The 12,273-nt window shown below is 39.9% G+C and overlaps 1 protein-coding gene across 3 annotated transcripts in view; it reads left to right on the top strand.

Moving 5' to 3' along the window:
* st3gal8 (ST3 beta-galactoside alpha-2,3-sialyltransferase 8) overlaps positions 1 to 11,182 on the top strand; it is a 30,193-nt gene extending 19,011 nt beyond the window's left edge. For all 3 annotated transcript variants that reach the window (XM_023155093.2, XM_014413240.2, XM_014413241.4), the window contains exons 5-9: positions 1,854 to 2,047; positions 2,172 to 2,351; positions 5,032 to 5,077; positions 5,630 to 5,749; positions 6,563 to 11,182. In XM_023155093.2, the coding sequence (XP_023010861.1) occupies positions 1,854 to 2,047; positions 2,172 to 2,351; positions 5,032 to 5,077; positions 5,630 to 5,749; positions 6,563 to 6,793 (771 nt within the window). In that variant the 3' untranslated portion in view covers positions 6,794 to 11,182. The remainder of the gene's footprint in view (positions 1 to 1,853; positions 2,048 to 2,171; positions 2,352 to 5,031; positions 5,078 to 5,629; positions 5,750 to 6,562) is intronic.
* Positions 11,183 to 12,273: the final 1,091 nt, after the last annotated feature.

The following is a 12,273-nucleotide window of genomic DNA, read 5'->3' as shown; positions in this document are numbered from 1 at the left end:
AAGTTATTTGGAGAGGAGAGTGACTGCTGTTGGTTGAAAAGAGAGGTAAAAAAAAAAAACTTCAGTGGTGTGGAAACATTATGGGTTTGCGGAGTCAGACGTGGAACAAGTAGACATAGTGTGTAAACTTTGCTACAGTGTAGTAGCTGCACCACAGAGCAACACGGCAAAGTTCACTAAACATAGATGTTTACATTTTTCATTTATTTCTTATATTGCAAACATTTGCACTGTTATCAGTATTTGCACACTATTTTATATTATTTTTTAAAGTCATTATTCAATACATTGTTATTGTTAACCCTTTAAAGCCGGTCAGAGCAGCATGCTCTGTTTTGTGTAACTATTTTTAAATTCCTGTAGAACCTGAACCGCATAAGCTAGCGCAATAAATTTTTTTCCATATGAAACCAGAGGAGTTGTACTTACATCTGATGCCATCAGCTTGTCCTAGGTCACAGTTTCCTTCCACATAAAGCTTTGCAAAAATTGCATAAAAAGCGCTTGCAGGAACAAAAACATAATATTCCAGAAACACGCTTTGCCGATCCGATCAGCTGTTCGTAACACTTCCCACATTGAAAAAGACGTCAACGAGAACTATCGCATTTCCTGCCCGAAACCGGAAGTGACGTCATTTTCGCGGAAAATGTAGTTTTTTACTTGTAGGCCTTAAAAGCCTATACTGGTGTTTTTATAAGTCATGTTTGACTTTTCTGAATAGTTTCTGGGATGCTTAGAACTCGAATTGCACTGCTGGAAATATTTTATTTTGATGCACGTGCTGTTTTCTTTGCAAATTTGCATCATAGGATTGTTTTTTTGTTTTTCCTGCAGTATATAAAAATTGCTGTATCTCCAAAATAAAACTATGAAGACACTCAAAATAAATTTCCTGTTGTTGTAAACTACTTTTTGCAACTTTTTTTGTATTTAAAGTTTTGAGGGATAAACCTCTTAAATTTCTCCAAGTAGAAATATATGTATAAAAAACAAAAACGATTTCCAATTTTTTTGTAGTTTATTGCACTTTTTTGCAATTAATGTAGTTACTATGGACTTAATACATACATATCATTAAAATATGGGCTATAACAGTTGTATTGATGTATAGCAACTTGAAATGCTCCCACAAATGGCACTACAACATGTAAAAAAAATAATATAAGTATCGTCAAATAATCGTGATCTCAATTTCAGTGAAAATAATCGTGATTATCATTTTTGCCATAATCGAGCAGCCCTACTTCAAAGGGGAAATGACTCAACAGCAAATCAGCTTAATCTCTGGGCATTGTCTTAAATTGAAAGACCAACAGATATTTTGTAACATACTGGATGATGTTGCAGTAAATAGTCAAGAACAGTTATGAAGTTTTGTATTTTCAGAAGCCTGAATTTGTCCTTGTGGAGACTGGCTGCAGTTTGCATGAGAAGACAAATGTCTGAGTCTTTTTCCTGCATTTAGAGAGGTGAACTCCTGCTGCAGAAACCATTAGTAGATTAAAAAGAGGAGGCCAGTAATGCTGCTAACATAATTAGTCTGGGCCACAGAAGGCAGTTAAGTAAGTGTGTGTGTGTGTGTGTGTGTGCGTGTGCGCGCGCGCGATTGTGTGTGTGTGCGGGTGGGGGTAGGGGTGTCAGTACTCTTTCGCCTGCTTCTTTTTTTTTAAATTAAGAAATTATTTAACTAAAAATTATTTTACTGTCATGAAAGACAGAGATAAGCACCAATAACAAGCCTTTTGACACTGGAAGTTTAAGAATTTTTAACGTGACTCATTATGCAAATGTTTTACTTGAGTATAAGTGTGTTAAACAGAAAAAAAAAATGTTTGTCTGCTCTTCCACAGAGTCTTCAACGGGCCGGTAACGATCAGTCCTTGGAGGAAGTGATCTCAAAGATGTTCCAGGTCATATCCCCACCCTCTATAGACTTGGAGCCCGTGCCCTCACGTTGCCGTAGTTGTGCAGTGGTTGGCAACTCTGGCAACTTACGGCATTCTGGACACGGTGCACTCATTGATTCTCATGGCTTCGTGTTCCGGTACATACACACACACACACACACACACACACACACACACACACACACACACACACACACACACACACACACACACAATCGCGCGCACACAGCCCTCACCCTCCTTATGTTTTTTTTTCTTCAGGATGAACAAGGCGGTGACTAAAGGGTTTGAGGAAGACGTCGGTCGTCGGACGACGCATCACTTCCTGTACCCAGAGAGTGCAGTGGACATCAGTAATGGTACCAGCCTCATCCTGCTGCCATTCAAACTGAGAGACCTGGAGTGGCTGACCAGTGCGCTGTCCACCGGAACAGTCAAAATGTACGATATATATAAAAAAACAAGTATGCTCATTATCTCATGCATCCATCAAAAAGACATCAAAAAACATATCAGACAGGAGAGATTATTTGATGTAAGAGGGAAAAGTTTATTTAAAAAAAAATCTAAAATTAAACTCCTGGAGTCTAGACCAGCAGTCCCCAACTTTTTTTTGCGCCACGGATTTAATGTCAGTATTTTCACAGACCGGCCTTTAAGGTGTCGCTGATATATACAACAAAATAAAATGACCAAGAAAAAACGGTGGCATTTGGTAAATATAATAATAAATGCAAATTCACTGTGTAATTGTGTAACTTTATTAGCAGCGTCCTTCTGAAATGCGCCAACAACATTGAGAGTAACATCCTCCTCTCTGCCCCTTAATGCTCTCTGGTTGCTATGGTAACGCATAAATATTTCTTTCAAAATAAGACACACAACTACAACATGGGAAAAATACCCAGGGAAACAGAGTTAACAATAAAAACCCTGAAAACCATCAATTTCAAACCTGAGCCTCAACTCTCGTGGCCCGGTACCAAACAACTCACAGTCCGGTACCGGCCCGGGGGTTGGAGACCGCTGGTCTAGATGGTTGTGGTGGTGGAGCAGAGTAAGCAGAGGGTTGATGGGGAGAGAGAGTTAAAAGAGTGATAGACTACAAAGAATTTCAAGAGAACAAGAACTAGGGGGCTGTTTGGCTATATATATAAATATGAGCCCAGAGGGTTAGATAAAAAGAAAAACAGAAGGTTTGTTACCACAACTGAAAACCGTTAGTCAAACAACTCACTACGCAATGGGGTGATGTAAACAAACATAACAAACAACTCATATATTCAAATAACGCTAATAGCAATAGTAGAACACTAATCACCTAAACATCTCACCGGCAGCTACTCAAAACGAAGGTGCAAAGGCAGGAGGGACAGTCTGCACAGTCTAGTCAAATCAACAAGTCCCCCGTAGAACAGAATTAAAACCACATTCACTTTCAGCAGAAAAAGGTAAAACACTCGAGAGGATGACAGTCTGAGAACCTCCAGTGTCCCTAAAACACGCACAGGTTTTAAATCGGAGGGATTGTCGGTTAGCGATACTGAGCCATCAAAAATGAATGGTTCAAAACAGGGGTCCGGCACCTCATTACAGGCCTCAGCTTTCACAAAACCCACCCCTTTGGGTTGCTGAGCATTTGATGTTTTGTGTTTTAAGGCTAAACAGTCAGCAATCACATGTCCAGTTTTATGACAGTAAAAACATTCGCGGTTTTCCCTGGACCCAGACACTTTAGCCGTGTGGGGCTGTTGCACAGCGCTAACCCGTGGCTTCTCACTGCCAGTAAACGAGGCTTTATGAGTGAGCACAAACTCATCAGCAAGAAGCAGCAGATGCGAGAGAAGTCGCTTTCTGTACATTTAAATATAGCACAATACGCTCAGGAAAATATTTCTTAAACTCCTCCAACAATAGTAACTCACGCAGAGCGTCATAGTCACCTACTTTTGAAGCAACGCACCACTTATCAAAGAGAATCCCCTTTTCTCTAGAAAACTCCACATAAGTTTGGGTCGGCATTTTCTTTGGCGAAACCTCTGCCTATAGGCTTCAGGGACTAACTCATATGCCTGCAAAACAGCTGTTTTAACACACGCGTAGTCTAAACTGTCCTTTAAAGAAAGCGCAGCCACCACGTCTTGGGCTTTGCCGGACAGTTTGCACTGCAACAAAAGAGGCCAAATATCACTAGGCCACTGCAATGCGCCAGCGATACTCTCAAATGCTGCAAAGTATGTATCAACCTCAGTTTCTCTAAAAGTGGGCACTAAAGAAATGCACTTGCTGATATCAAAAGCAGAAGCGGACGAGGAGGTGGAGCCGGAATTTTCAGCAGAGACAGATGAGGCTTGAGGCTGAGACTCCAGCTCAAGCTTTCGCAGCCTAATGGCTTTGTCTGCCTCTATCTCCAGCCTTCTTATTTCAAGCTCTAGCTGAGGCCGCCTGTTCTGGGCCTTCTCCTCAGCCTCCAATTTGAGACGTGCCAGCCGCACCTTCAGCCGAGCTCCTTCTCTGCCATCTGAACTCCCAGAGGAGAATGGATCATAGCGAGGAAGCGTGCGTGGCGTTTTTCCCCGCTCATCCCCCTCGCCATCCCCACAAGAACCATTCTTATGGCCCTCCTCAACTATGGCAGCTTGGCTTGGCACACCAGAGACCACAGGCAAAACAGGCGCTTGAATCACACCAGCTTCCACCAACTTGTCCACTACTAAAGCTTTCAAATCACATCTTACGGAGATTTTTTGAGACCTGCATCTGAAAGTGATCCACAATTTGCAGCAAATCGTTTTTGTGACAGCTATTTAAAAGCTCAATAGATGGGGCATCTATAAAGTGCTGTAAACAAAACGCAGCCGACATAGCGCCTAAAGTGATAAGGCTACTCTAAAACGAACGCCCCCCCTAACCCCCCCCCCCCCCCCCCCCCCCAGGGACAAAGACCCTCTATGAGGGATCCCGGGATATATATCTCTTATATATAAGAGAGAGAGAGAAAAGTAAGAGTTGCATATGTTTATACACTAATATACATGAATGCAAAAAGATAAAAAGAAACGTGGCACACTGTAAACATATATGACCTGTATGTAAGTGTTTGTGTGTGTCTTTTTTTCAGGACCTACATGAGGGTGAAAGCAAGAGTGCACGCTGATAAAGACAAGGTAAATTATGATCTCAACTGATCTCAGTTTTCTCTACAGCGCTTTCTGTTGCTATTTTTACTTTCAGCTTCACCCTTTTTTTTTTTCTAACTCTTTTTTTTTTTTTTTTTTTTTGCTGCTGCTGCTCCTATTTTTAGTTCTTAGTTTTATCTACCAGTATTTACAAGATTTTAAAAATTGCATTTGCTAAAGAATAAGGGAACAAAGATGAGCAAATAAATCTTTGTAGTATTTTTATTTTTTAAGACAAGTGAGAGTGAAGGAAGTGTCTATACCAGAAACCACACATGATGAAATCCACACTTCTGGTCTGATCTGGACACAGATGCCCCACTACATTTGATGTTCAAACATGACCTGTTATACATTTCCTTATTTTCTGTCATATCTACCCTGATAAACTCAGGGGTTGCAACAAGAGTCTTTTTGTAAGTACACGGGGCTTATTTTGGAACTGTGGGCAATGCAAGCCTACTCTTGTGTAAAACACATCCATTTTAAACAAACTGTGTGTGTGTGTGTGTGTGTGTGTGTGTGTGTGCGTGTGTGTAGGTTGTTGTGGTGAACCCAGTGTTCTTTAAGTATGTTCATGAACGTTGGAACGAGCATCATGGTCGCTACCCGTCCACCGGCATGCTGGCCATCGTCTTTGCTCTGCATGTCTGTGACCAGGTAAGAGGAAAGTAAAGACTGGGTGTAGAGAGAAAAACCACATTTGTTCTTTCTTTTTTTTTTTGTATATTCACAAAATATGGTGTTACTAACCAAAAACAGACTAGTCCAAACAATATTGTAGCATGTCCAGACTAGCAAGTCATGGCAATACAACCAAGACTAGAAAAAGTTGCATTTCCTGCGAAAATGCAGTTTGAATGCCGTGTAGTGGAATCTGCTAAAAAACAGCTGAAGAAGCAGAATTATCTGCTGAAAAGAGGTGTAGAAGCTGAACTGCTGAAGACAGTTGTATTTGAAAGGGTAGACTGAAGAATGTCAAGAAAGCAGAGTGCACGCAAACGGGAGAAGATGTGCGGCAACCGCCACAGGTAGGATTCGAACCTTTGCTACCAGGTCTCACGGCGGCTGCTCATCCCACTGAGCCAAACCAGTTCCGGTCCCAAACAAAGATGTGATGAGAGAAAAAATGTGTACTGTGCAGAAGAAGCTGAATTGTGCTGAAAAAAGGTGAAGAAGCAGAAGTTTGTTGTGAAAAGAGGTGAAGAAGCTGAAAATTCTGCTGAAAATGGGTGAAGAAGCTGAAGTTTGTGTTGAAAAGAGTTAAAAAAGTTGAACTGTTACCTGAATATAATGTTGCCATAAGCGGGATTCGAACCCGGGCCTTACAGCATTCACACAAAAATTAATATGTGAGGGTAGAAGTCACACATGAAATGAAGCGTATAAAAGCGGGATGTATTTAGTATCAGTATGACCTGTCAGCAGTGTGTCATGCATGGTTGATGAAATAGCTTCCTTCTCTCTGTCCAGGTGTCAGTGTTTGGTTATGGTGCAGACAAGCAAGGAAACTGGCATCATTACTGGGAGAAGAATCAGTTTGCCGGAGCCTTCAAGAAGACTGGCGTCCACAGCGCTGATTTTGAGAATCAGATCATCCAACACCTTGCCAACGAAGGCAAGATCACTCTACACCTCAACACAACCACATCCGTGCAGACAGAACTAGGCACCAACGACAGACTGGCACATAAACTCAATTGACCTCTACCTGGCTGATCGTCAAAACACCTGGCTGTCCTCTGGCACTCAAACCAAATCTGAGCCAGTTTTTAGACCATACATTTGTTGTTTTGGGTAGAAATTAGACTCCTGCACTTTTTCTGTCAGTCACCACAACTGCCTTGAGTCAGACATCCAGGAATGCTGGAATGAATGTTGTTAAGCTTTTTCAGACAGCTGAATTACCTGTGGACACATCTGTGAGGCTTATGTAATTTAGAGATCCCCTGCCTCTTCCAACGTTTGCTGGCTGAAAGAAGTTAAAGCTCAACTCAAAAAAATCAGTCTGTTTTTCTAGACCTAAAACCAACTTTCCTGACGTGTGCAACTGCTGGGATAGACCACAAAGACCTTTGCTGTGAGCTGGAAACAACCACAAACTTTATTTTATCCTATCTTTGTTTTTATTGGATTTTATAGGTACACAGGGATAACCTTTGTTCTCTGTCTTTTTTTTTTTTTTTTAAATAAAAGCACTTTTTCCTTAAGAAGAAATGGTGGAAAGAGGCCGAGTGAAGGAAGTGTTCACTTGGCCACATAAGATTTCTTGCATTGTATATCATTTATAATCCCTCCATTTTATTTGATCCTAATTTTAACACAAACCGTCCTGACCTAGAAGATCATGACAAACTTTTTAAGCCTTGTTACTTCTGCATTTTCAGAATGTAAGCCAATGATACTTGGAACTTCCTGTCCTGTCTTGGTTCTCAGCCTGTGTGATTCAGCAGTCTGCTGCAGTCTCAAGGTTTGCAGCTGATTTCATCCAAAATAGGGAGATTTTAGTTTTCTAATCAATGCACATAACCCCCTGTTGTATCCAACCTTCATTGGAGTAGTAAAGTCAGGAGAACCAGTCCTTCTGTTGCACGTCAATACAAAAATACTCAAAATGTGGTGATACTTGAAACCTAAACTTAGTTATTGAAAATATAAGGGCTGATATTGGCACATCACAGGTAATATCAGTTCAGATGTGGATACTGTATTGTTCTTTCAATCCCAGTTTAAAACCACTCCTGACGTCCCTCAGTGTACACTGTAAACTCCAAACAGATACAATTAGCTTTTCTGGTAAAAGGTCCTAGATTATTTTGTCAACCTTCGGTAACATCCTCTATAGAGTTAACCCGTTTCATCTTTAAACTTTAGGCCTGGTTTCTTCGCCCCCTTTAACAGGTAGTGCATATCTTTTATGTTCACATTTAACCTATGTCTTACGAGCTTTTAATCTCCTAAACACATTTTCTGGAACAATGGTTCTCTGTGCTTCTTTTTGGGGTTTGAGCACCGTGAACTTGAAGAGTTAACAGCAGGCAAAAGTCAGTGCAACTGACCTATAACACTGAAGGGTCAAGCAGCAGCATGTATGAATGCCACTGATGGAGCTTTGAATCACAAACTTGACAAGTGACATGACTGTTTGAAGGCACTGGACGTGATATTTGCCATGCTGGGAGTTAACCTACAAGAAAAGACTGAAAGATTAACAGAGAAGAAGAAACAGCTGAGTTGGGCCTGTGTTTGCTGGAGATTTGAAGGCCACACAGGACACTGTGAGAAGAGGGACAGGGACCAGTGAGAGGTCAAGCCCGGACGAGTTCGAGTGAGAGAGTACAGGATATAATTGGATTGAAAATGGAGGCTGAACTCATGGAGGTTTAGGATTGTCCACCACAGAGAAAGATAAATACATGAACTAACAATTACGTGAATGAATAGAAAACACACATACATAAATTGTTACATGTGAAATTATTTTTGGAAAGAATCAGAAGTGAGACAGTTTGAATCCACAGCTCAGTGCAAGGATGCATGAATTAAACCTGACTATAAAAATACACATGCAATGAAGAAGCAGCTTGCACCTCTTTTCCCGAAAATCAAACTTGCAGCGTAACATCTCATAGTCCATGTCCACACTGGGGCCGCTGCCTGAGAAGAATTCATCTCTGAGCGGCAGCCGCTGATCTGGTCTCAATGTCAACTCTCCTGATGTTAAGAAGAAATTCAAATTGGGACACAAACGAACCGGGCGGAAACACCAAATATTAACCCCGATTCTTTTGTCCCCATGATAAAACAGAGCAAACCGACTCAGAGTGTGTTAAAACATTTATATTTCTTTTTATTAAATCATCTTCCTGGAGAGAGAGACCCCTGCACAGCCCAAAACGCCAGTTGCAGGATCATTAACATTAGAATCATAAACTTTGTCTCATATAGGTATTATTTTGGTACTTTACACGTCACAGTTTCAATACAACCATTGCTTATATGGCAAAGTTTCTCTTTTCTGTCTGGCTTCCTGCATTTATTAATACGCTGTACAGCTCTACACTTCCTGTTTTCAGTCTGGCTGAGCACTTAGTTTGAGTCAAAAGTGGCCTTTTCTCTACAAACCTTCATTATTAAAGTACATAAAACAATATAATAAGAAAATAAGGATACTAAGGATATATTAATTACATGACAGTTACCAGCTGATGTTTGCAAGCCTGGTTACTAACTAGACTTTAGATTCGTGTTAAGCAACAGACTGCATGCTTTTGGTTTTTGTTTCTCAAACTTTTGCTCACCAAAATTGGACCACAGACGTTTTTGGTTGCCTGATAGTACAATCAGGCACATCAGGCCATGTTATTCAAATTTGGCACTTACAGCTGCCTACATGTGATTTTATTTCATTTCGAAGCTAGCCTCAAGTGGCCTTTAGAGAAAAGCATTTCTACTTTGGGTTTCCTTCTTGACATTAAGTAAGAAATTCTATATTAGTAGCAGTCATCACAGTAGTAGGAGTAGTTTCTCCTTGAGAACATGTGGGTTTTGTAAAGATTGGGGGGGGGGAAAGGAGCATGGCAGCTTTGAAGTATGTTGACAAAGGCAGATTCTTAACCAAGACAAAATGGTGACTAATGGATGCAGTGTGATGCACTGTCCAGAAACCAGTGGGTGATGTCACAGAAACTATTATGTCTTTTATATAAAGTCTGAGGAATCATAACTTTTGGGCTTCACACAGTTGGGTCACATGTGCCATCGTCGATGTGGGCAGGAGGTAAATATAGTATTAGATTTTTATCTAAAAATCTTAATACTAAAAAAAACATTTTTATCTTGTTTTTATTTTTTTTAGTGGACTTTTTAAGGTTGTCATGAAGAGTCTGTAATTTGTCTCTGATCTGCCCCCTACTGGATGTACTTTTTAAACCACAAGTTGATGAATGCAACTGTTTGCTTTGTAATTCTGTGCATATGTGTACTTTAAAAAATGGCTGTTATAAGAAACAAACAGCCTGCTGTAGTAATGAGGTTGGCGTGTTGTTTTAATGCAACAAAAATGTGCATATTTGTGGTGACAATGTAGACATATATATACAAATAAGCCAGTGTGAAACCACCCTGAGACTGATGGTCAGTGAAAAGATCAATCTGCTCCAAAGAAAAATGTTCATACAATGTGTTGTCCAACACTCCTCTTTACCAAGTATAACTGTACAAGGTTGGTAGGATATTTTTTTTAATTTATTTATTTTATTGTCTGAAAGGAAAACAAAAGTCAGATACCATTAATGGAGGAATAAAAAAAAACAACCCTTTGAGAATCACAAGCAGGCTGAGGACTTCTCAAAAAATTCAAATGCTGAATTTTCATTTGGAGGATGTTGCTCTGTCATTGGTGTTAGCTTGAGTGAAGCGTTTACCCTTATCTGTCTGGAACAAGTCAGTGTCTTGTAAATCCAACTGCTGCATCGCCAGAAGCCTTAATGTTAATATGAAACATCTGCTGCTTGCTCTAAACTTTTTCCATTCACTGCTGAGATCTAAACCTTTGTTGCCTTGTCCAGGAAGGGAAGGAAACTTCCTGCCAAATTACCTGGGAAATTATCCAGTTTACACACAGATGAGGAATGCTTTAATATGCCAGAAAACGACAGAGCAGCAGCCCTTCTGAGTCCTGAGCTGGATTGTTGTAAACAAGTTTACTTCCTCACCTTTAACAAAGGAGTTTGTTGTGACTTTAAATCCAAAGTTGTGCTCAATGACTCTCTGCAGTCTTCAAATGTAGAGTTTTATTTCCATTGCTAGGTGCAGATAAATCCACTTAGTCAGCTGCTCGTAATTCCATTATAAACATCTGTACATGAGCTGTAGATTTAGTACAAAGTGACAACAAGTGACCAAACGTGTTCGGCCTGTGGTACCATAGCTTTAATTCGGCTCGTCATGCAAGTTTCATTTAACAAACCTGCTGATTATCAGTCCGTTTATAGAGGCCAAACTGACAGAAGCATTGAAACAACAGATAAAAATCCTGAATCCACCGCTGTCACTTTGAATGAAATAAAACATTTTTTTTTAAAAACAGAATTCATGGGTTTTTGTTTTTCTATTTGAAAAATTGTCCGTACTCTGGAGGTAAGAGCTGAACTGATCGTCTGTGGAGTTTGTCTATAAAAGCTGATTCGTACGCCAATGAATTTCTGCCACTATGCCAAATTCTTTTTTTCTTTTTCTTTAAATGAAGATGTTTTAACAAGAACTGTTTTCTTTCATGAAAATGTTTTAGAAAAAAAGAATCAAGAAGTTTATACAGAGATGCTATAAGGAAAGGTCTTTTTACAACCCCTGGCAAAATTATTTTAGGGAAGAAAAAAAAAAAAGTTCTCCAACCTGCAAAGCTCATCTGTCAGCTGTTACACAAGAAAGCTGGAATCAGCTTGATGGAGAATGTTTTTTTTTTTTTCATGGATGAAACCCAGTGTTGATGTTATGGGGGAGCTTTGGGGGTCTATTCACGAAGGTCAGCTGAATTCTGACATTTTTCAACAGTGTTTAATTTGAATCATGCTCGACTTACTGCAGCTCAAGTTAATTATTTAGTTAACAGCGGCTCATTGACTCTGTAACAACTGCAGTAACTAGTTTGACATTTGGAGGAGCACATGTGCCTGTGTAGGTTGGACTTGTGGAAGTACTCTCCTTAGTGTTTCTTTGAAACTAAGGAGAGGTCATTCATCCAGAATTATGGATACGGTTGCTTGTTTTTCTTTAAAGTTTTGTGTACACACACACACTTTTTTTTTTAGATGTTTCTTTTTAATAACATAGCAAAATGAGTTGAGCAAAATGCCTCCTTGTCAAAACTAGTTTCCCTTCCAGTACATGTGCTCAGGCCATTGCATAAGCCTGAGGGGAGGTACTTTGATCTTCTTTATCAAAAAAGTATTACATTTGGTTGAGGCATGTTTCATAAAGCCAGAGCAATTAAACAATTTGTTCATTTGCTAGACAGAAGACTTTTTTTTTTAAACTCTTTTTAATAATTCCAAACTTTTTTCCAGGGGTTATTATAAGCTGATATGTTGTTGTAACCAGGAATGGAAGTAGTCAAGTTGAGTGGCCACAGGTCACTAAAGTACAAACAATGCCTTAAAAAGCAAAATGCTGTTCTAAATTCA

This window comes from Maylandia zebra, linkage group LG5, assembly GCF_041146795.1.
Source record: "Maylandia zebra isolate NMK-2024a linkage group LG5, Mzebra_GT3a, whole genome shotgun sequence".
Lineage (NCBI taxonomy): Eukaryota > Metazoa > Chordata > Actinopteri > Cichliformes > Cichlidae > Maylandia > Maylandia zebra.
This window is presented reverse-complemented; position numbering and strand designations above follow the sequence as displayed.